The sequence below is a fragment of the Oncorhynchus masou genome, chromosome 12 (assembly GCF_036934945.1).
Source record: "Oncorhynchus masou masou isolate Uvic2021 chromosome 12, UVic_Omas_1.1, whole genome shotgun sequence".
Taxonomy (NCBI): domain Eukaryota; kingdom Metazoa; phylum Chordata; class Actinopteri; order Salmoniformes; family Salmonidae; genus Oncorhynchus; species Oncorhynchus masou.
In genome coordinates this window covers 88,774,470-88,799,338 of record NC_088223.1, presented here as the reverse complement: position 1 = coordinate 88,799,338, position 24,869 = coordinate 88,774,470, and the positions used below count along the sequence as shown (strand labels likewise).

Genomic DNA, 24,869 nt, shown 5'->3' with positions numbered 1-24,869 from the left:
GTACCAATACTCCCTGTATATAGCCTCCACATTGACTCTGTACCAGTACCCCTGTATATAGCCTCCATATTCACTCTGTACCGGTACTCCCTGTATATAGCCTCCACATTGACTCTGTACCAGTACCCCCTGTATATAGCCTCCACATTGACTCTGTACCAATACGGTACCCCACATGTATATAGCCTCCATATTCACTCTGTACCAATACCCCTGTATATAGCCTCCATATTCACTCTGTACCAGTACTCCCTGTATATAGCCTCCACATTGACCCTGTACCAGTACCCCCTGTATATAGCCTCCATATTCACTCTGTACCAGTACTCCCTGTATATAGCCTCCATATTCACTCTGTACCAATACTCCCTGTATATAGCCTCCATATTCACTCTGTACTGGTACTCCCTGTATATAGCCTCCATATTCACTCTGTACCAATACTCCCTGTATATAGCCTCCATATTCACTCTGTACTGGTACTCCCTGTATATAGCCTCCATATTCACTCTGTACCAATACTCCCTGTATATAGCCTCCATATTCACTCTGTACCAATACTCCCTGTATATAGCCTCCATATTCACTCTGTACCAGTACCCCCTGTATATAGCCTCTATATTCACTCTGTACCAGTACCCCCTGTATATAGCCTCTATATTCACTCTGTACCAATACCCCCTGTATATAGCCTCCATATTCACTCTGTACCAGTACCCCCTGTATATAGCCTCTATATTCACTCTGTACCAGTACTCCCTGTATATAGCCTCTATATTCACTCTGTACCAGTACCCCCTGTATATAGCCTCTATATTCACTCTGTACCAATACTCCCTGTATATAGCCTCCATATTCACTCTGTACCAGTACCCCCTGTATATAGCCTCTATATTCACTCTGTACCAGTACCCCCTGTATATAGCCTCTATATTCACTCTGTACCAATACCCCCTGTATATAGCCTCCATATTCACTCTGTACCAGTACCCCCTGTATATAGCCTCTATATTCACTCTGTACCAATACCCCCTGTATATAGCCTCTATATTCACTCTGTACCAGTACTCCCTGTATATAGCCTCTATATTCACTCTGTTCCAATACTCCCTGTATATAGCCTCTATATTCACTCTGTACCAATACTCCCTGTATATAGCCTCCACATTGACTCTGTACCAATACTCCCTGTATATAGCCTCCATATTCACTCTGTACCAGTACCCCCTGTATATAGCCTCCATATTCACTCTGTACCAATACTCCCTGTATATAGCCTCCATATTCACTCTGTACCAGTACTCCCTGTATATAGCCTCCATATTCACTCTGTACCAATACTCCCTGTATATAGCCTCCATATTCACTCTGTACCAATACTCCCTGTATATAGCCTCCATATTCACTCTGTACCAGTACCCCCTGTATATAGCCTCCATATTCACTCTGTACCAGTACTCCCTGTATATAGCCTCCATATTCACTCTGTACCAGTACCCCCTGTATATAGCCTCCATATTCACTCTGTACCAGTACTCCCTGTATATAGCCTCCATATTCACTCTGTACCAATACTCCCTGTATATAGCCTCCACATTGACTCTGTACCAGTACCCCCTGTATATAGCCTCCATATTCACTCTGTACCAATACTCCCTGTATATAGCCTCCATATTCACTCTGTACCAGTACTCCCTGTATATAGCCTCCATATTCACTCTGTACCAATACCCCCTGTATATAGCCTCCACATTGACTCTGTACCAGTACTCCCTGTATATAGCCTCCACATTGACTCTGTACCAATACTCCCTGTATATAGCCTCCATATTCACTCTGTACCAATACTCCCTGTATATAGCCTCCATATTCACTCTGTACCAATACCCCCTGTATATAGCCTCCACATTGACTCTGTACCAGTACTCCCTGTATATAGCCTCCACATTGACTCTGTACCAATACTCCCTGTATATAGCCTCCATATTCACTCTGTACCAATACTCCCTGTATATAGCCTCCATATTCACTCTGACTCTCCCTGTACCAATACTCCCTCCCTGTATATAGCCTCCATATTCACTCTGTACCAATACTCCCTGTATATAGCCTCCACATTGACTCTGTACCAATACTCCCTGTATATAGCCTACTCCCTGTATATAGCCTCCATATTCACTCTGTACCATATTCACTCTGTACCAGTACTCCTGTATATAGCCTCTATATTGACTCTGTACCAATACTCCCTGTATATAGCCTCCATATTCACTCTGTACCAGTACTCCCTGTATATAGCCTCCACATTCACTCTGTACCAATACTCCCTGTATATAGCCTCCATATTCACTCTGTACCAGTACCCCCTGTATATAGCCTCCATATTCACTCTGTACCAATACTCCCTGTATATAGCCTCCACATTCACTCTGTACCAGTACTCCCTGTATATAGCCTCCATATTCACTCTGTACCAATACTCCCTGTATATAGCCTCCACATTCACTCTGTACCAATACTCCCTGTATATAGCCTCCATATTCACTCTGTACCAATACTCCCTGTATATAGCCTCCATATTCACTCTGTACCAGTACCCCCTGTATATAGCCTCCACATTGACTCTGTACCAATACTCCCTGTATATAGCCTCCATATTCACTCTGTACCAGTACTCCCTGTATATAGCCTCCATATTCACTCTGTACCAATACTCCCTGTATATAGCCTCCACATTCACTCTGTACCAATACTCCCTGTATATAGCCTCCATATTCACTCTGTACCAATACTCCCTGTATATAGCCTCCATATTCACTCTGTACCAATACTCCCTGTATATAGCCTCCATATTCACTCTGTACCAATACTCCCTGTATAAAGCCTCCATATTCACTCTGTACCAATACTCCCTGTATAAAGCCTCCATATTCACTCTGTACCAATACTCCCTGTATAAAGCCTTACTTGTTATTTACTGCTGCTCTTAAATTATTTCCTACTTTTTATTTTTCTTAAAACTGCATTGTTGGTTAAGGGCTTGTAAGTAAGTATTTTACAGTAAGGTTTACACCTGTTGTATTTGGCGCATGTGACAAATAAAGTTTGTTTTGATTTAGTACGATATTCCTATTAAATGATTGTGTTGGGTTATGTATTACTGCATGGCCTTTCTGCTCTTAGAGGGGCCGTGTTTCTGGAAATGGGAGTGTAACATTTCTTCACGCTGTGTTTTGCATTAGGCCTAAGTGTGGAAAAGAGTCAGACAGATATAATCAGCGCAGATTAGAGGAGTTTAGTAAACAGCAAAAAATGCAGCAACTAGAGGCTAATTTGGTGAAAATATGTGCAATTTTCCAGTGTCCCTGCTGCTTAAGTGTCAACATATTCTATTACAAAATGTTTAGGTTATTCGTAAAATATACTGTACTGCATATTACAGAGTATTGGATCTCTTGTTTGGGCGGCAGGGTAGCCTAGTGGTTAGAGCGGTGGACTAGCAAAATAAATAAAAAACTACCTTGAATGAGTAGCTGTGTCCTGAACCTTTGACTGGTACTGTAATGTGAAAAAATTGTGCGTTTCTATGATCTGCGGTTACAAATATTAACAAAACAAAAAATGCACACAAGGTAGGATTAAAAGTAAGAAAAACAGGGATTTTCGAAACCTACAACACGTTTTTAGCCAGAGGGAGGGTTATTTTCTGGCTCCTCACACCACCACGAACCTCATAGAGTTTCACAATCACAATATAAAATGTTGTCACTTTTGATGATGTCATCAGGTAGAACTTTTTTTACTTTCTATTTGTATTTTCTACAAAACATTTAAAAAAAAATGTTATTTTCACGTAATAGACACTGGTATTGTGCTGGAGGTAATGAAAATGAGTTTGAAAAGTGGAGGAATTTCCCTTTAATATATTTTTTGTTGCTCATTTTCATCAATTAGTACACAACAGTTTCAGTAAGTAATTCAATAAAAGTGGTCACAATAGATTGTATGTATTCTGTTTAGAAATATAATTAAGTGATAATGCCCAGGAAGCCGGTGTTTGGAGGATATATTGGCACGGGTGTTGTTTGGCCCGAGACGTTGTCGAGACAGTAAGGTTTAAACAAATCCCCGTTGTTGAAAACTACATGTTAGGTCTAAAAGACATGTGAAATAATGTCAAGATGCTTTTTATAGTGGAGATAAAGTTTATAACTTCCTTGCCTGGGCTGATGAGGCAGTGGATTGCTCAGTCAGACGGAACAGAGTAAATAGGCTTTTAAACAACATAGATTTAGCCGGTGGTAAATTGTGGAATAGACCCCGGCTGGAATGCGGTTCTAACCAATCAGAATTCAGGATTAGACCTACTCGTTTTATAATTAGGCTCATAGAAAAGACAGGATAAAGCACTGTAATATAAAGGTTTCTGTATTTTATTGACTCAATCATGGCACTCAAACATCCAAAAAGTGCATATTGAAATATTCAAAAACAACAACAAAAATTAGCTCCTGTTATTCACATATTTATTTTATATATGTAAATTGGTATGTTTCTGAAATAAATCCTTCAATTTATCTCATGCCACTTTTTACTCATCACACACAATAAAATCTATCAAAGTCAGCAAGGTGTTTAAAATAACATGGATAGATTTTTGTCCATGGTATCAAATGCCAATACTTATAGGTATCATCAAGCGGCATGTCTACGGCATGAAAAAGCATTTCACCACAGTCTTATGGAAGCTGATGGCCTGGCACTGCAGTATAAAAGGCTTTAATATGATTCTATGCTTCCCATCCTGTTTGGGAGTCGGAAATCATAGTTTTTGACTACACACAATTAGCCCAGATTGTTAAAGACATACAGTCACATGAATTTACAACGTAGGCATTGTGCCCTTATGTTCTTTATGGAAAGGAACATAGGAGTGTTTTGGTTCTGAGAGGTATGAAAGATCTGTTGAGATTTCCTTATCATCAATTGCATTGAGATTTCAAACACATCTCCTTTGTCAAGTGGGCTTTTCCTTTTGCCATGGTTCTGGATAGAAAAAAAACACTATTTGGAATTGCCTGTTGTTTTCTTTCTGTTCTGGTATCTCTATCCCGTGTTGATTCTTATAATGAATCCTGCTGTCATTTTATGTAGATGTTCTTGTATGTGGAGCACATGCAGCTCACATCCTGCTGTCATTTTATGTAGATGTTCTTGTATGTAGAGCACATGCAGCTCACATCCTGCTGTCATTTTATATAGAGGTTGTGTGTAAAAGCACATGCAGCTCACATTCTATGTTGTAATAGGATACTGGAATTGTCTACAAATCATTCTAACGTGCTGTTTTGTAATTTAATTGTCCGTCCATCTGCACACATCGTGTCATTTCAGTCTTCTTTACTTCCCTGGTAAAAGTACCTCATCGAGGGTAACATTTTGACCAACAACCACCAAGAAGCTAAAATAATGAAATGGGATAATGAACCATTTTTTTCCTTCGTATTGCATTTGGATTGTCCTGCACGTATGTATGCCTCGGGTTTTACGGTTACTGTGTACCGAGTCCCTTGGAGTCATGACAGCACTCTACTCCTCAACTCCAGGACATATCTCATCACTGTGTATGTTAAAGTTGGATGACTTGTGTTTCGTGCTCCTAAATTCGACATAATATTGTTCTAACAGATTTTTAATTCCCATGGTCATATTTAAATGCAGGGTACACCTTCCTTATAGCGGCAGTGTTGCATCTCTCCTAAACAAATTATAAACGTGGCCTTCAAAACATACATATTGTCCTGGAAGCCTTCCTACCCTGTCTCTCAGCCCTGCTTCTGGTCTATCCACAGTGCCGGCTGTGTGCACTTGGTTTGTGTTTGTTAGCTAATCCATGCTACAGCATTCACACCTTGTGACCGCTCCGTCACTCGCCCAGAGGCCATCTGATTCTCAGGTGTCATAGGGGGGAGAAGGAAGGTAATGGAATCGGCACTGAATGTGTGCCTGTTGGTACCCGTCTGTCTCCACACACCAACTCTTTGGGAAGGTTTAGCGAGAACTGCATGTGAGCAGAAGTGACGCAGTAGCTTCTCCTGAAAAGAGCTGTGAGTATATTAACGCTACCGATGCATTATTCATCTGTTGGGTTTTTCCCCCCTTTTGCTATTTCGGGTGTCTTTGCATTTGAATTTAAAAAAAATAAATAATAATAATCCAACAAGGAAATCACAAGAGGTTTGTGTGGCGTGTTGAATGTTTGATCACTCCATTCTCTATACCTCGTCCTTACCGAAGGAAAAACCCATTTTTCTGGTCTTCGAGCGTTTGAATAAATAGTATTAATGTCACAGATTGTGTCTCTGGTGATGAGTGTAATTTCTCGTCTCCCTGACTGTTGTCACTGAATAGTTCTAACTGTCTAATTAGTGGAGATGAGGCAGAGGCAGAGATATGCTGTGCTCTGAATACTTAACCCCCCCTCATTTGCACTACTGTACCTCAATCTCTGCTTTTTAATTAAATCCCCAAATTAGATCAAGGGGAGAGGGCACGTGCAGATCCTCAGGTACGGGTATGATCCACGGCTTCTCAAGTATGTCTGCTCCCTGATCTGACTCAGTGTGGTGTTGCTGCGGGTCTGTTACACCACCCATCCTATCGCTCTGGAAACGCCCAACAGAATTGTCGACATACAGTTTATTCACTGAACAGAAGTCATCGAAAAAACAAAATTAAACCCGGCCTCATTTAATCCTGCCATTCTCTCTCATCATAGGCTACTAGCAGTGGAAGATAATGCAGTCTGGACACCCACAGCTGAACCATAGGACTTTCAATATCCATTACACTGTGCTTATCAATTTGCAGCCCAAGCCAAATGTTAACCCATTCAGGCAGGCATCCACCACACGTTGAGGCGCTGAGTGCTGTTATGAGTACACACTTACCCTTGGGCTTGTTTCAATTGAGACATTTTCACCTGTCTTTGGTGTGTGTGAAGAGGTCGATAGGAGGAACTAACAAAAGAGTGGAAGACAGAAGCATGCCCCCTCTCCAATCACGCCACCACATTTATTTTTAAGCAACTTGAGTCACAGTAAAAAAAATACAAAAACGCATTTTCTATGACCTGCTTTCTCGGGGCTACTCCTGTCGTGTGAACATTGTGTCTTTTATCATTCCAAATGGACATTTATGCTTTTACTCATATTGTTTTTTCCCAGGTTCCCACCGTCCATGCTGGTGAAATGTATTTGAATCCTTGTCATTCTAGCCCGTAGTCTGCAAAGCTGAGCTGCAGTAATTTCAACATCGCCATGCACCACTAACAACAGCGTGTGGAAGAAGCTGTTGTGTGGGGCGTTTCCATTTCACCCTGCATTGCCTCTGAACTGTAATTACTTTGATCCTTTTTGGTCCCTTTAAGCTTACTGTCTTTTTTTTTCTCTCTCTCTACATGACAGCTGAGTTGGGCTATAAAACACACTCTACACCTGGGTCATTATCACAAACAAGTTATGTAGCCTGGACTCCTAACGGTTGGACAAATAAATAGGCATATAGGTCATTTCAAGTTCAAACTGAGTTCCATCCTTTTGTAAGCAAATTGCCTTGAACATTCAGCCAGCTTTTTGTTCAGAAATAATATAAAAAAACAACAAACCATGAAGTGGGCTCTCGTCCCAGGGTTTATTGTTGTTGTTGTTGTCTCTCACATAATGTAGGTTTGCACAGTTAATTAGAATTCAACTATTCATCATGAAATGATCGGAGAAGAGAAAACATTGAAATAAAAATACATTTAGAAAATGGAAGATGGAGGGGGAATGAATGTCATGTTTATGGTTGGGATGAATACAGCACAGTGCTGTTTCACTTCTCAACAGTTGTTACATTGAATGGGCTTTATGATGCAGGCTGAGATGCGAAGGGAAGCTATACAAATAAGTTGGTATTCTACAGTTGGCTCTGAGGGACCTGATCACAAATGTGTTTTCCAGCTATGGTGAAAGTGTCAAATTCCTGACCACAGAGAGTTGGCGACGTGTAACAGTCCGGAACCTCCAACGACGGTCCACAGTCCGGAACCTCCAACGACTGTCCACAGTCCGGAACCTCCAACGACGGCCCACAGTCCGGAACCTCCAACGACGGTCCACAGTCCGGAACCTCCAACGACGGTCCACAGTCCGGAACCTCCAACGACGGCCCACAGTCCGGAACCTCCAACTACGGTCCACAGTCCGGAACCTCCAACGACGGTCCACAGTCCGGAACCTCCAACGACGGTCCACAGTCCGGAACCTCCAACGACTGTCCACAGTCCGGAACCTCCAACGACGGTCCACAGTCCGGAACCTCCAACGACGGCCCACAGTCCAGAACCTCCAACGACTGTCCACAGTCCGGAACCTCCAACGACGGTCCACAGTCCGGAACCTCCAACGACGGTCCACAGTCCAGAACCTCCAACGACGGGCCACAGTCCAGAACCTCCAACGACTGTGCACAGTCCAGAACCTCCAATGACGGGCCACAGTCCAGAACCTCCTGAGACGGTCCACAGTCTGGAACCTCCTGAGACGATCCACAGTCAAGAACCTCCTGAGACGGTCCAGAACTTCCAGCTTCAGATCAGGAATCTTCCTCTGCACCGATGTCCAGGCCAGGGTCGGTGTCCAGTCCTGCTCCAAGGCAGGAATCTTCCTCTGCACCGATGTCCAGGCCAGGGTCGGTGTCCAGTCCTGCTCCAAGGCAGGAATCTTCCTCTGCACCGATGTCCAGGCCAGGGTCGGCGTCCAGTCCCGCTCCAAGGCAGGAATCTTCCTCTGCACCGATGTCCAGGCCAGGGTCGGCGTCCAGTCCTGCTCCAAGGCAGGAATCTTCCTCTGCACCGATGTCCAGGCCAGGGTCGGCGTCCAGTCCTGCTCCAAGGCAGGAATCTTCCTCTGCAGATGTCCAGGCCAGGGTCGGCGTCCAGTCCCGCTCCAAGGCAGGAGTCTTCCTCTGCACCGATGTCCAGGCCAGGGTCGGTGTCCAGTCCTGCTCCAAGGCAGGAGTCTTCCTCTGCACCGATGTCCAGGCCAGGGTCGGTGTCCAGTCCCGCTCCAAGGCAGGAGTCTTCCTCTGCACCGATGTCCAGGCCATGTCCAGGCCAGGGGAGCCTTCCTCTGCACCGATGTCCAGGCCAGGGTCGGTGTCCAGTCCCGCTTCCACCGATGTCCAGGCCAGGGTCGGTGTCTTCCTCTGCACCGATGTCCAGGCCAGGGTCGGTGTCCAGTCCCGCTCCATCCTTCCTCTGCACCGATGTCCAGGCCAGGGTCGGTGTCCAGTCCCGCTCCTTCCTCTGCACCGATGTCCAGGCCAGGGTCGGTGTCCAGTCCCGCTCCATGGAAGGAGCCTTCCTCTGCACCGATGTCCAGGCCAGGAGTCCCGCTTGGAAGGAGCCTTCCTCTGCACCGATGTCCAGGCCAGGGTCGGTGTCCAGTCCCGCTCCATGGGGCCTTCCTCTGAAGGAGCCTTCCTCTGCACCGATGTCCAGGCCAGGGTCGGTGTCCAGTCCCGCTCCATGGAAGGAGCCTTCCTCTGCACCGATGTCCAGGCTCCCGCTCCATGGAAGGAGCCTTCCTCTGCACCGATGTCCAGGCCAGGGTCGGTGTCCAGTCCCGGGAAGGAGCCTTCCTCTGCACCGATGTCCAGGCCAGGGTCCCAGTCCCGCTCCATGGAAGGAGCCTTCCTCTGCACCGATGTCCAGGCCAGGGGTGTCCAGTCCCGCTCCATGGAAGGAGCCTTCCTGCACCGATGTCCAGGCCAGGGTCGGTGTCCAGTCCCGCTCCATGGAAGGAGCCTTCCTCTGCACCGATGTCCAGGCCAGGGTCAGTGTCCAGTCCCGCTCCATGGAAGGAGCCTTCCTCTGCACCGATGTCCAGGCCAGGGTCGGTGTCCAGTCCCGCTCCATGGAAGGAGCCTTCCTCTGCACCGATGTCCAGTCCAGACACCGTGTCCAGTCCCGCTCCATGGAAGGAGCCTTCCTCTGCACCGATGTCCAGGCCAGGGCCGGTGTCCAGTCCCGCTCCATGGAAGGAGCCTTCCTCTGCACCGATGTCCAGGCCAGGGTCGGTGTCCAGTCCCGCACCATGGCAGGAGCCTTCCTCGGCATCTAGGTCCAGTCCAGGCACAGTGTTCAGCCTGGGTTCTTCGGTCCACACCAGAACCGCCACCAAAGATGGTGGATCCGCGAGCTGAGCGGGTTCTTCGTCCCGTACCAGAGTCGCCCCCGATGCTGGCGGATCCGGGGATGAGAGGGTTCTCCGTCCTGCACCAGAGCCGCCACCGACACTAGACACCCCCCCTAACCCTCCCTTTTGGTTTTAGGTTTTGCAGTTTATTGTCTTTGTTGGTGATTTGTATGATTCCTAATAATTAGAGGCAGCTGGTAATCGTTGTCTCTAATTGGGGATCATATTTAAGTAGTTATTTTTCCCTCCTGTGTTGGTGGGATATTGTTTATGTGTAGTTGCATGTTAGCACTCCATTGTCGTCACGTTTCGTTTAGTCTTTATTGTTTTGTTATGTGGTTCACTTGCTATTTCTAATAAAAGATGTGGAACCCAGATCACGCTGCACGTTGGTCCTAGTGTGCTTCCAATGACGGTCCACAGTCGGGAACCTCCTAAGACGGTCCTAGTGTTCCAACCAACTTGACAGAAAGCTATGGTTACAGGGGCTGGGAGACAAAGGAAACCAAACTCTTTTTACTAGGATACGACCCACTGACATAAATCTTTGTTTTTAAATTAAAACGTTTTTTTTTTACCCCTCAATAATTATGCATTTTGGTAAAAAAAAGAAAGTGTAATTATATTCATTACAATATCCCCCTCTTTCATTTGAGAATTTTTTTTATTTTTATGATACATACCAAGAAAACGGACACACTCAATTTAAATTTCTGTACAGCGACGAGCTGCCTCTCAATCAGAAAAGCAATTAACCTTTTAGAAGTTTCTTAATTCTATATCCATAGAGTGGTAATTACCAACATGGCTGCATGTTATTACGTTTGTATCCTCATTTACTAAATGTTAGTTTTCCTGCTGTTTTCTTGCTTCTCATACGACATTGTTTTGTTTGTAATTGGAATGATTGTCTTCCAGGCTGAAAGAAAAAAGGTCACATTTTCTGTTTGAGGATAGGTTGAGTGAGGGCACTTGTTCTGCCCGGCTCATATGGTGCTTTATGTTCATGTCTTTATGCTGCAGGATTAAGTCACCATGTCATCCATTCTGAAAAAGCTGTTGCTCCCACCACTAAAGCAGCAGTGCGACTAGGTGCCCCGCCGGTCCTCTACTGTGCAACACAACTGAGTTTTTTAAGATGGAGCTTATTGTTTAAATAGGTATAAAGATAGTGGCCTGTGGTGTTTCACCTGTTGTACCGAGCCACAGCTGATCCTTTATGGATGGACTGGCTGTGGCGTTAAAGAGAAGTACAGGGCCTTTTTATTAGACTCTATTAAAACACAATACAGGGGACTACTAAAGGCCAGCGCGCTGCTGAACGCCGTAATCTGCCTATTACATTAGTGACTTTGACAACCCCGCTGCTCAGATCTCCTCTGTATTAAACAGATATGGAGGTGACCATTGTGTCTGTGGGATTCCACTGGTTCACACAGGGGTGTAGTTCCTCGGGGTTAGAAACCGGAGCCTCCGACGGCATCGGTCCTTTTGTGTGACCACAGACCTGTAAAAGGAAACTGCACAGGCCCATTGAGGGTTGGTAGACAACCTCCCTGGCTGTCGGCTCGATTTGAGCCTGAACGCCAGTTTGCAGGGTGAAAACGATGATAAAAGGCGTAGGATCTGAGCACGGCCAAGGTTATCAGAACACATTAAAGCGCTAGTCCCTGAATGTCATTGTGTTTAGCCGGAGCTGCAGTGTGGAGTGGTGCATTTGATGACCAGGTCACAGTATAATCCACTGCTCTCGGCCCTATTGTGCAGCTCAGATTGTTCCAACGCTCCCAGCGTCCCTGCAGTCCAAACCCAGCTTTTGTGAAGTGTGGGTTTTGTATCACTGTGTTTTTTTATCCTGTTCTTACACAGTATGGTGCGGGAGATTACACACCCTGGCCCACCAAACCAGAGCTGATCACATCCCCTCTTTCATCTATCCGCTCCTCTTTTTCACAAGACATTTTGTTTGAAGGGCCTCTCCTTTTCTTAGCTCAAACTGTCACTTCCTGGTGTGAGGCTGATTCTTTCACTACTTATCAGTTCCATACTGTATATGTAAGAGAGTAGGACCACTGTATTTTATCATATTGACTTTACATATGGAATGTTCAATGAAGTATACAAGGATAGGCCAAAGAAACCCCAATGGAGAATAGATGTGTGTGTGTGTGTGTGTGTGTGTGTGTGTGTGTGTGTGTGTGTGTGTGTGTGTGTGTGTGTGTGTGTGTGTGTGTGTGTGTGTGTGTGTGTGTGTGTGTGTGTGTCCGTCCCAGTAGGCTTTGCCTTTAGATCAGTCAGTAAGAATGTTATGGCATTATGGAAGATGTAAACAAATGTCCTTTCTTTTTCCTCTTAGAGGAATATGTCCATTCCTTTATCTAGCCACTGTTTGATCAAGGCTATTTCCTGTATGTCCATCATGCACTGCAGGCTGTACAGGATGAGTGGGGGCACTAAGTTTTTTAAATATATTTTTTTATTCTGTATCATATCTGTAGATTGAAATTAGAATTGTCAAAATATTTCTTTGTAGACTTTAATAATTAGTGATATTTTCTAATAGCACTTCATTAATTTGGAGATATTTAGATCTCATTTGCCAAAATCTGAAGTATTACCTACTTTCATTATCTTTTAATTAAATGGTATGATTTAGGGTTGCTACAAAAATGCAGAAAAATATTTTAATTGCATTATTTGATTAAAAGTTTAAAAGTAGAGAAAATATTTTGATTGCATTATTTGAATAGTTTTACTCACACAATTAAAATGTTTAACTTTCACAAAGTTAATTCACAGCTTTCAAATTGTCATGTTTCCCTTTATTAGTTGAACACGGAGAAGGGCTTACATAGCAGTATTACAGATGAGCTTTGTTTCTTTGTAAAAGCTCTTCATGCATTAATAGGACTTCTCTCCCAGCCTTTTGGTCAGCAAACATTGTATTGAGTTGCAATATGATAAACATTGTATTGAATTGCAATATGATAAACATTGTATTGAATTGCAATATGATAAACATTGTATTGAGTTGCAATATGGTAAACATTGTATTGAGTTGCATTATGGTAAACATTGTATTGAGTTGCAATATGATAAACATTGTATTGAGTTGCAATATGATAAACATTGTATTGAATTGCAATATGGTAAACATTGTATTGAATTGCAATATGATAAACATTGTATTGAATTGCAATATGATAAACATTGTATTGAGTTGCAATATGGTAAACATTGTATTGAGTTGCAATATGATAAACATTGTATTGAATTGCAATATGGTAAACATTGTATTGAGTTGCAATATGGTAAACATTGTATTGAGTTGCAATATGGCAAACATTGTATTGAGTTGCAATATGGTAAACATTGTATTGAGTTGCAATATGGCAAACATTGTATTGAGTTGCAATATGATAAACATTGTATTGAGTTGCAATATGGCAAACATTGTATTGAGTTGCAATATGATAAACATTGTATTGAGTTGCAATATGATAAACATTGTATTGAGTTGCAATATGATAAACATTGTATTGAGTTGCAATATGTAAACATTGTATTGAGTTGCAATATGATAAACATTGTATTGAGTTGCAATATGGTAAACATTGTATTGAGTTGCAATATGGTAAACATTGTATTGAGTTGCAATATGATAAACATTGTATTGAGTTGCAATATGATAAACATTGTATTGAATTGCAATATGATAAACATTGTATTGAGTTGCAATATGGTAAACATTGTATTGAGTTGCAATATGATAAACCTTGTATTGAGTTGCAATATGATAAACATTGTATTGAGTTGCAATATGGTAAACATTGTAAAATATGGTAAACATTGTATTGAGTTGCAATATGGTAAACATTGTATTGAGTTGCAATATGCATTGTATTGAGTTGCAATAAAACATTGTATTGAGTTTATGGTAAACAATTGATGCAATAAAACATTGTATTGAGTTGCAATATGATAAACATTGTATTGAGTTGCAATATGGTAAACATTGTATTGAGTTGCAATATGATAAACATTGTATTGAGTTGCAATATGGTAAACATTGTATTGAGTTGCAATATGGTAAACATTGTATTGAGTTGCAATATGATAAACATTGTATTGAGTTGCAATATGATAAACATTGTATTGAGTTGCAATATGATAAACATTGTATTGAGTTGCAATATGATAAACATTGTATTGAGTTGCAATATGATAAACATTGTATTGAGTTGCAATATGGTAAACATTGTATTGAATTGCAATATGATAAACATTGTATTGATTTACAATGTGATAAACTTTGTATTGAGTTACAATGTGATTTGGTCACTCTAAATTGCATTTAGTCTGTGATTTGCTCTGTAAAATCTTGTACTTTATAAGTGTACCGTTTAAAAACAATTGTTTAGGTGTTTTCTTATTTGGATCTGACGTGCTCTCTTATAGCAACTTGTAACACGATATGAAAAACGTTCCATACGAAACACAACATTCAAAAATGCATCACTGTCAATGGAAGCCTTCATTAAATCAGTCAAAACAGGCTGGGAAGTTTTTCAATCTCTACGCTAGAACACCATTCCGGTCAATCAACGAGCCCTAATTGGTTCCTGTGTTCTCTTTCAGGTCCTCCGAACCACCATCACAGTCAGTCTCTGCGGCCGCCGCTCCCCCCTCCTCACAACCACCACCAGTCGTCTGCAAGCTCCCTGAACCCCAACACCCTGGCCAGCCGTCGCGGCCCAGCCCACGCCCCCTCGGTGGCCCCCGGGGAGGGTCCCTCCACACCAGAGTCGGTCCAGCTTCAGGACAGCTGGGCGCTGAACAGCAGCGTTCCTCTGGAGACCAGGTCAGTTTACCTGTCGCCCTGTTTTTCCTGCCCACATGCCATGATGTTTGGACACCTTCCCTGTTTAGGGGGAGGGGAAAGCATTCTGGTTCCTATCACTTCCTTGTACTGTTCAGTTGGTTGGACTTAAACCTTGGACTTAAAGCCTCTGGTCAGGTTTGTGGGAGCCCAGCTGGTAGAGCTCTCAACCCAACATCCCATCCTGCCATTGCCCATCTTCACACGGTGCCCCACAGTCCTGCCCGCTGCTCTCCCTCTTTCACGCGGTGCCCCACAGTCCTGCCCGCTGCTCTCCCTCTGTCACGAGGTGCCCCACAGTCCTGCCCGCTGCTCTCCCTCTGTCACGCGGTGCCCCACAGTCCTGCCCGCTGCTCTCCCTCTGTCACGCGGTGCCCCACAGTCCTGCCCGCTGCTCTCCCTCTGTCACGAGGTGCCCCACAGTCCTGCACCACAGTCCTGCCCGCTGCTCTCCCTCTGGGGTTCTGGGACATAGAAGCTAGTGCCTTCCTCTCTCCCTCTGTTCTGTCTTTTGTCTGGTGTGTGGTTGCCGTGGTGTGTGGTTGCCGTGGTGTGTGGTTGCCGGGCTTACGCTGGGCTGTGGGTCACTCCTCGATGTTCCCAGATCACACCTCAAACACGATACGTGCACAATTCATGAGGTCGGGGCAACAGGGCTCGTCTCTGAGATGTTTTATTCATGGGGAGCACCGGCACAGTTCCTGCTATGCTATGCCTGCTACCACTGTGCGCCTCTACCTACCCGCTCCCTCCTCTCCAAAATGGAGCCTGGCGCCTCTACCTACCCGCTCCCTTCTCTCCAAAATGGAGCCTGGCGCCTCTACCTACCCGCTCCCTCCTCTCCAAAATGGAGCCTGGCACCTCTACCTACCCGCTCCCTTCTCTCCAAAATGGAGCCTGGCACCTCTACCTACCTGCTCCCTTCTCTCCAAAATGGAGCCTGGCGCCTCTACCTACCCGCTCCCTCCTCTCCAAAATGGAGCCTGGCACCTCTACCTACCCGCTCCCTTCTCTCCAAAATGGAGCCTGGCACCTCTACCTACCTGCTCCCTTCTCTCCAAAATGGAGCCTGGCGCCTCTACCTACCCGCTCCCTTCTCTCCAAAATGGAGCCTGGCACCTCTACCTACCTGCTCCCTTCTCTCCAAAATGGAGCCTGGCGCCTCTACCTACCCGCTCCCTTCTCTCCAAAATGGAGCCTGGCACCTCTACCTACCTGCTCCCTTCTCTCCAAAATGGAGCCTGGCGCCTCTACCTACCCGCTCCCTTCTCTCCAAAATGGAGCCTGGCACCTCTACCTACCTGCTCCCTTCTCTCCAAAATGGAGCCTGGCGCCTCTACCTACCTGCTCCCTTCTCTCCAAAATGGAGCCTGGCGCCTCTACCTACCTGCTCCCTTCTCTCCAAAATGGAGCCTGGCACCTCTACCTACCTGCTCCCTCCTCTCCAAAATGGAGCCTGGCGCCTCTACCTACCTGCTCCCTCCTCTCCAAAATGGAGCCTGGCGCCTCTACCTACCCGCTCCCTTCTCTCCAAAATGGAGCCTGGCGCCTCTACCTACCTGCTCCCTCCTCTCCAAAATGGAGCCTGGCGCCTCTACCTACCTGCTCCCTCCTCTCCAAAATGGAGCCTGGCGCCTCTACCTACCTGCTCCCTCCTCTCCAAAATGGAGCCTGGCGCCTCTACCTACCTGCTCCCTCCTCTCCAAAATGGAGCCTGGCGCCTCTACCTACCTGCTCCCTCCTCTCCAAAATGGAGCCTGGCGCCTCTACCTACCTGCTCCCTCCTCTCCAAAATGGAGCCTGGCGCCTCTACCTACCTGCTCCCTTCTCTCCAAAATGGAGCCTGGCGCCTCTACCTACCTGCTCCCTCCTCTCCAAAATGGAGCCTGGCGCCTCTACCTACCCGCTCCCTTCTCTCCAAAATGGAGCCTGGCGCCTCTACCTACCTGCTCCCTTCTCTCCAAAATGGAGCCTGGCGCCTCTACCTACCTGCTCCCTTCTCTCCAAAATGGAGCCTGGCGCCTCTACCTACCTGCTCCCTTCTCTCCAAAATGGAGCCTGGCGCCTCTACCTACCCGCTCCCTTCTCTCCCAAAATGGAGCCTGGCACCTCTACCTACCTGCTCCCTTCTCTCCAAAATGGAGCCTGGCACCTCTCCTACCATGCTCCTTTCTCCAAAATGGAGCCTGGCGCTTACCTCAGGATGCTCCCTTCTCTCCAAAAAGCCTGGCACCTATACCTACCTGTTCCCTCCTTCCAAAAAAGCCTGTTTTACGTCTCCAGTATGCTCCCTTTATAAATGGAGCCTTCTAAATTCCCGCATGTTTTCCAAAATGGAGCCTGCACCAGAACCTAATGCTCCCTCCTCTCCAGGAGCCTGTTTCTCCTACCTGGTTTCCTCTCCAAAATGGAGCCTGGCGTGTTGCCTGCTCCCTTTCCAAAATGGAGCCTATTTACCTTTGCCCCTCCGTCTCCAAAATGGAGCCTGGCGTTACCTGCTTTGTTCCAAAATGGATGACCCTACCTTATGTTTTCGGAAAATGGAGCCTGAGCACATCATTTGACTCTCTCCAAAATGGAGCCTAAGCGCTCTTAGTACCAAAAAATCCACTTCTCCTAAAATGGAGCCTGGCGCCTCACCAACCCGTGCCAATCAAATCTGCATCAAAATGGAGCCTGGCGCCTTCCTCCTGCTCCTTCTCCCAAAATAGCCTGGCGCCTAAGTCATTTGCTCCCTCCTCTCCAAAATGGAGCCTGGCGCCTCTACCTACCTGCACCTCTCCAAAATGGAGCCTGGCGCCTTTACCTGCTGCATCTTCCATCCAAAATGGAGCCTGAGCCCTCTACCTACCTGCTCCCTCCTCCTCCAAAATGGAGCCTGGTGCTCTACCTACCCGACTCCCTCTCTCCTGGAGCCTGGCGCCTGACACATTGACAGAATGCCTCCACAAAGCTATATACATTTTGACATTTCCCCCAAAATGTTTTGTACTTAGATCCTTATAAATGTTTCTAAATTCCATCATGTTTTCTGAGTTGCCCAGAATAATGCCTTCTCTCAGTCCCCCACTTCTTCCTGGTCCCCCACCTTCTCCCGTCCCCCACGAGTTGTGTTCTGCTGCTTTTCACCTTCCACCTTAGGCCCCCACCTTCTCTCCCGTCCCCAAACTTCTCCAGTCCCCTGGTTCTCCCTGGTTTGTTACCTTTCCCGACCCCCACCTTTTTCCCCAGCACATCATTACTCTCCCCCACCTTCTCTTCCCCCACCTTCTCTCCTAGGACCTTTTCAGCAAACCTTCTCTCGTCCCCACCTAGGGAGGGGTTCTCCCGTCCCCTGACCTATTTTGTTTTCCCCCACCTTCTCCCGTCCCCCACAATTCATGTGACTTCCCCCAAAATACTTCTCTCCAAAATGCCCCAAAATACAATTATGTTCCCCCACCTTGGTCCCATCCCCCACCTTGACTCTGGGTTCCCCACCTTCTCCCGTCCCCCACCTTCTCACTTCCCCACCTTCTCCAGAATGCCCACCTGCAAAGAACACACAAAACAGTACCCCACCTTCTGCATCTTCCCCCCACCTTCTCTCCCCCCACCTCCTTGCCCTTCTCCCGTCCCCCACCTTCTCCTTCCCCCACCTTCTCTCGTCCCCCACCTTCTCCCGTCCCCCACCTTCTCTCTTCCCCCACCTTCTCTCTTCCCCACCTTCTCCCGTCCCCCACCTTCTCTCTTCCCCCACCTTCTCTCGCCCCCACCTTCTCTCTTCCCCCACCTTCTCCCGTCCCCCACCTTCTCTCTTCCCCCACCTTCTCTCCCCCCACCTTCTCTCTTCCCCCACCTTCTCCCGTCCCCCACCTCCTCTCTTCCCCCACCTTTTCCCGTCCCCCACCTTCTCTCGTCCCCCACCTTCTCTCACCCCCCACCTTCTCTCTTCCCCCATCTTCTCTCTTCCCCCACCTTCTCTCGCCCCCACCTTCTCTCTTCCCCCCACTTTCTCCCGTCCCCCACCTTCTCCCGTCCCCACCTTCTCTCTTCCCCCACCTTCTCCCGTCCCCCACCTTCTCTCATCCCCCACCTTCTCTCCCCCCACCTTCTCCCGTCCCCCACCTTCTCCCGTCCCCCACCTTCTCTCGTCCCCCACCTTCTCCCGTCCCCCACCTTCTCTCTTCCCCCACCTTCTCTCACCCCCCACCTTCTCTCTTCCCCACCTTCATCTTCTCCCCCCCACCTTCTCCCCCCCCACCTTCTCCCGCCCCCCACCTTCTCTCTTCCCCCACCTTCTCCCGTCCCCACCTTCTCCCGTCCCCCCCTTTCTCCCGTCCCCCACCTTCTCTCGCCCCCACCTTCTCCCGTCCCCCACCTTCTCCCGTCCCCCACCTTCTCTCGCCCCCACCTTCTCCCGTCCCCCACCTTCTCTCGCCCCCACCTTCTCCCGTCCCCACCTTCTCTCGCCCCCACCTTCTCCCGTCCCCACCTTCTCCCGTCCCCCACCTTCTCCCGTCCCCCACCTTCTCTCGTCCCCCACCTTCTCCCGTCCCCATCTTCTCCCGTCCCCCACCTTCTCCCGTCCCCCACCTCTCCTCCCTGCCCCACCTTCTCCCGTCCCCCATCTTCTCCCCTCCCCCCCTTCTCCCGTCCCCCTTCCCGTCCCCCCTTCTCCCCCCCACCTCTCTCTTCCCGTCTCCCCTCTCCCCATCTTCTCCCGCCCCACCTCTCTCTTCCCGTCTCCCCTCTCCCCCTGCCACCTCAGTGCCTGTTCTCAGCAGGCAGTTTAATATAGCTTCTGTCTGGGCATATGGGCCTGACCTCACACACTTCAGTTCATATTTCTTTGTCTTTCAAATGCCCCTCCCAGTCTAGGGCGTCTTGCAGCGCTAGCACTTTTACTTAGTTTCACCCATTAATACGGCTTCCTCTTTACAGTCTCCCTCGTAGGAACAGAACAGCATTTCAGCTGGGGCTTGACCCTTTACCCGACGACCTGGGACCACCAGCCACGCTGTCCATCACACTGCCACGGAGATAATAGAACGCATACAGTACATTCACACGTCTTGTGTTTGGCTTAGACAAGCTTCTTTCTTTTTTGTTGCAATGGAACAAATCATCTGTATAAGCTTACCATTATTGTCCACGACTACAGTAGAAACATAGTGTACAGTCATTCCCTCCTGCTCTAGTCTTTATACGCTATGGAACTACAGTAGAAACATAGTGTACAGTCATTCCCTCCTACTCTAGTCTTTATACGCTATGGAACTACAGTAGAAACATAGTGTACAGTCATTCCCTCCTACTCTAGTCTTTATACGCTATGGAACTACAGTAGAAACATAGTGTACAGTCATTCCCTCCTACTCTAGTCTTTATACGCTATGGAAATACAGTAGAAACATAGTGTACAGTCATTCCCTCCTGCTCTAGTCTTTATACGCTATGGAACTACAGTAGAAACATAGTGTACAGTCATTCCCCTCCTACTCTAGTCTTTATACGCTATGGAACTACAATAGAAACATAGTGTACAGTCATTCCCTCCTGCTCTAGTCTTTATACGCTATGGAACTACAATAGAAACATAGTGTACAGTCATCTGTCATTCCCTCCTGCTCTAGTCTTTATACGCTATGGAACTACAGTAGAAACATAGTGTACAGTCATTCCCTCCTACTCTAGTCTTTATACGCTATGGAAATACAGTAGAAACATAGTGTACAGTCATTCCCTCCTGCTCTAGTCTTTATACGCTATGGAACTACAGTAGAAACATAGTGTACAGTCATTCCCTCCTGCTCTAGTCTTTATACGCTATGGAACTACAGTAGAAACATAGTGTACAGTCATTCCCTCCTACTCTAGTCTTTATACGCTATGGAACTACAGTAGAAACATAGTGTACAGTCATTCCCTCCTACTCTAGTCTTTATACGCTATGGAACTACAATAGAAACATAGTGTACAGTCATTCCCTCCTACTCTAGTCTTTATACGCTATGGGACTACAATAGAAACATAGTGCACAGTCTTCTCATTCCCTCCTACTCTAGTCTTTATACGTTACGGAACTACAGTTCAGGAATGAGCAGCAAAAGTATTCAGGGTGACATCGATGTTATCCATAAAAGATCCATTTGAGGATACTTCAATTCCCATGTGTGGCTCTGTAAATTATACTTAATTGACCCATTCTTGGTTTAGAGGAATATAGGCCTACTGTATATAGGATGTGGTCTACGAATAGACGGATCGTAGCAAGTTTCTCTTCCACGGTAACTTCTGTCTAACTCCAGGGCACAGTCTCACCACAGTCTCACCACATTTCAGAAATGAAATAATATAATCTCCATTACTGAGAGGTGAGCTGAGTCACTGCCTAGTCTCCGCTCTCTCCCCGTCTCCCCATGGTCTTGTTTGAGACGCCTGGACCATTCCTCTCTCTCTCTCTCTCTCGGACTCACTCTTTTCTCTCTATCTCTATCTCCAGATTGAATGTGCTCCTCCAGCAGTCGATTTCTGCTGAGGAACCCTAAGGAGCCCAATTAAACTGGGTGTAGTGAGTAGCAACCACGTCTGCAATGGTGCTGTAGGTCTATTGGTGTTTCTCCTATATTCTCAGCGGATTTCATCTGGAGAGGGGGAGAAAGAGGTCAACAGAATGCATAGCATGCACTTAGTCAATTTGCAAAGACATTTGTTGTTAGCCTCATCTGGCATGTATGAGCCCCCTTTTCCCCTTGTGGTCCTCTGTAGCTCAGTTGGTAGATCATAGTGCTTGCTTTGCGAAGATAGTGGGTTCAATTCCTAGGACCACCCATACTTAAAGTGTATGCACACATGACTGTTAGTCACTTTGGATTAAAGCATCTGCGAACTGGCATATACAATTATTACTAGTGTATGTAGGCTATAAAACGACACTCAAAGTCTGCTCTCAACGTAGTATAAAAGCTCATTGAGATGTTTAATATTTTATGGCTCATGCAATATGAAGAACAAGCCACTGATTATTATGGTATTATTGTGATATTATTGTGGTATTATTGTGGTATTATTATGGTATTATTGTGGTATTATTATGGTATTATTATGGTATTATTGTGGTATTATTATGGTATTGTTGTGGTATTATTATTATTGTTGTGGTATTATTATGGTATTATTATGGTATTATTGTGGTATTATTATTATGGTATTATTGTGGTATTATTATGGTATTATCGTGGTATTATTATGGTATTATCAAGTATTATTATGGTATCTCCGATATTGGGTATTATTATGGTATTATTGTGGTATTATTGTGGTATTATTATGGTATTATTGTGGTATTATTGTGGTATTATTGTGGTATTATTGTGGTATTATTATGGTATTATTGTGGTGTTGTTGTGGTTATATTGTGGTACATACTGGTAGTGTATTGCCATGTAAATATTGAAAACTTCCACGTTAAATGGTTATGTGTTTGTAGCTTGTTCAATTTCCAAATGGGGGACTAATGTGAAATGCATTTTTGTTCACTGTTTCAACCCCACTGAGACAGTCTCTCTCTGAGACCCAGTCTCTCTCTGAGACCCAGTCTCTCTCTCTCTTTGAGACCCAGTCCCTCTTTGAGACCCAGTCTCTCTTTGAGACCCAGTTTCTCTCTGAGACCCAGTCTCTCTCTCTCTTTGAGACCCAGTCTCTCTCTGAGACCCAGTCTTTTCAGAAAGTTAAACACGTAGCAAGAATCTTATTAACTAAAATGGTACTGCCTTTGTAGGCTAGCTCTGAGACCCAGTCTCTCTCTTGAGACCCAGTCTCTCTCTCTCTTAGAGACCCAGTCTCTCTCTGAGACCCAGTCTCTCTCTCTGAAGTTGAGACCCAGTCTCTCTCTGACACCCAGTCTCTCTGAGACCCAGTCTCTTGGCTAGCTGAGACCCAGTCTCTCTCTCTCTCTGAGACCCAGTCTCTCTCTGAGACCCAGTCTCTCTCTCTCTCGAAGAGACCCAGTCTCGCTAACTCTCTCTGAGACCCAGTCTCTCTCTGAGACCCAGTCTCTCTGCTGAGACCCAGTCTCTCTCTGACACCCAGTCTCTCTCGAGACCCAGTCTCGCAATCTCTCTCTAAGACCCAGTCTCGCTCTCTCTCTGAGACCCAGTCTCTCTCTGAGACCCAGTCTCTCTCTGAGACCCAGTCTCTCTCTAAGACCCAGTCTCGCTCTCTCTCTGAGACCCAGTCTCTCTCTAAGACCCAGTCTCTCTCTCTCTGAGACCCAGTCTCTCTCTCTCTCTGAGACCCAGTCTCTGTAATGAAAGTTATACATCTGAAATGCTCTGAGACCCAGTCTCTCTCTGAGACCCTGTCTCGCTCTCTCTCTGAGACCCAGTCTCTCTCTCTGAGACCCAGTCTCTCTCTCTCTGAGACCCAGTCTCTCTCTCTGAGACCCAGTCTCTCTCTCTGAGACCCAGTCTCTCTCTCTCTCTGAGACCCAGTCTCTCTCTCTCTCTGAGACCCAGTCTCGTTCTCTCTCTGAGACCCAGTCTCTCTCTCTCTGAGACCCAGTCTTCTCTGGAGACTCTGAGACCCAGTCTCTCTCTCTCTAAGACCCAGTCTCTCTCTGAGACCCAGTCTCTCTCTGAGACCCAGTCTCTCTAAACTCTCTATCTGAGACCCAGTCTCTCTCTGAGACCCAGTCTCAGACCCAGTCTCTCTCTGAGACCCAGTCTCTCTCTGAGACCCAGTCTCTCTCTCTGAGACCCAGTCTCTCTCTGAGACCCAGTCTCTCTCTGAGACCCAGTCTCTCTCTGAGACCCAGTCTCTCTCTGAGACCCAGTCTCTCTCTGAGACCCAGTCTCGCTCTCTGAGACCCAGTCTCTCTCTGAGACCCAGTCTCGCTCTCTCTCTGAGACCCAGTCTCGCTCTCTCTCTGAGACCCAGTCTCTTTCTGAGACCCAGTCTCTGAGACTCTCTCTGAGACCCAGTCTCTCTCTGAGACCCAGTCTCTCTGAGACCCAGTCTCTCTCTGAGACCCAGTCTCTCTCTGAGACCCAGTCTCTCTCTCTCTGAGACCCAGTCTCTCTTAGTCACTTTGAGACCCAGTCTCTCTCTGAGACCCAGTCTCTCTGAGACCCAGTCTCTCTCTGAGACCCAGTCTCTCTGAGACCCAGTCTCTCTCTGAGACCCAGTCTCGCTCTCTCTCTGAGACCCAGTCTCTCTCTAAGACCCAGTCTCTCTCTCTCTCTGAGACCCAGTCTCTCTCTGAGACCCAGTCTCTCTCTGAGACCCAGTCTCTCTCTCTCTCTCTCTGAGACCCAGTCTCTCTCTGAGACCCAGTCTCTTTGAGACCCAGTCTCTCTCTCTCTCTGAGACCCAGTCTCTCTTGAGACCCAGTCTCTCTCTCTCTCTGAGACCCAGTCTCTCTCTGAGACCCAGTCTCGCTCTCTCTCTGAGACCCAGTCTCGCTCTCTCTCTGAGACCCAGTCTCTCTCTCTCTCTGAGACCCAGTCTCTCTCTCTCTGAGACCCAGTCTCTCTCTGAGACCCAGTCTCTCTCTCTCTCTGAGACCCAGTCTCTCTCTGAGACCCAGTCTCTCTCTGAGACCCAGTCTCTCTCTGAGACCCAGTCTCGCTCTCTCTGAGACCCAGTCTCTCTCTCTGAGACCCAGTCTCTCTCTCTCTGAGACCCAGTCTCTCTCTGAGACCCAGTCTCTCTGAGACCCAGTCTCGCTCTCTCTGAGACCCAGTCTCTCTCTGAGACCCAGTCTCTCT

The 24,869-nt window shown here is 46.6% G+C and overlaps 1 protein-coding gene across 1 annotated transcript in view; it reads left to right on the top strand.

Annotated features, from left to right (window-relative positions):
- Positions 1-24,869, top strand: part of LOC135549421 (teneurin-2-like) — a 167,503-nt gene that overhangs the window by 24,250 nt on the left and 118,384 nt on the right. The window contains exon 4 of the mRNA XM_064979392.1: positions 14,880-15,102. Coding sequence (XP_064835464.1) covers positions 14,880-15,102 — 223 coding nt within the window. The remainder of the gene's footprint in view (positions 1-14,879; positions 15,103-24,869) is intronic.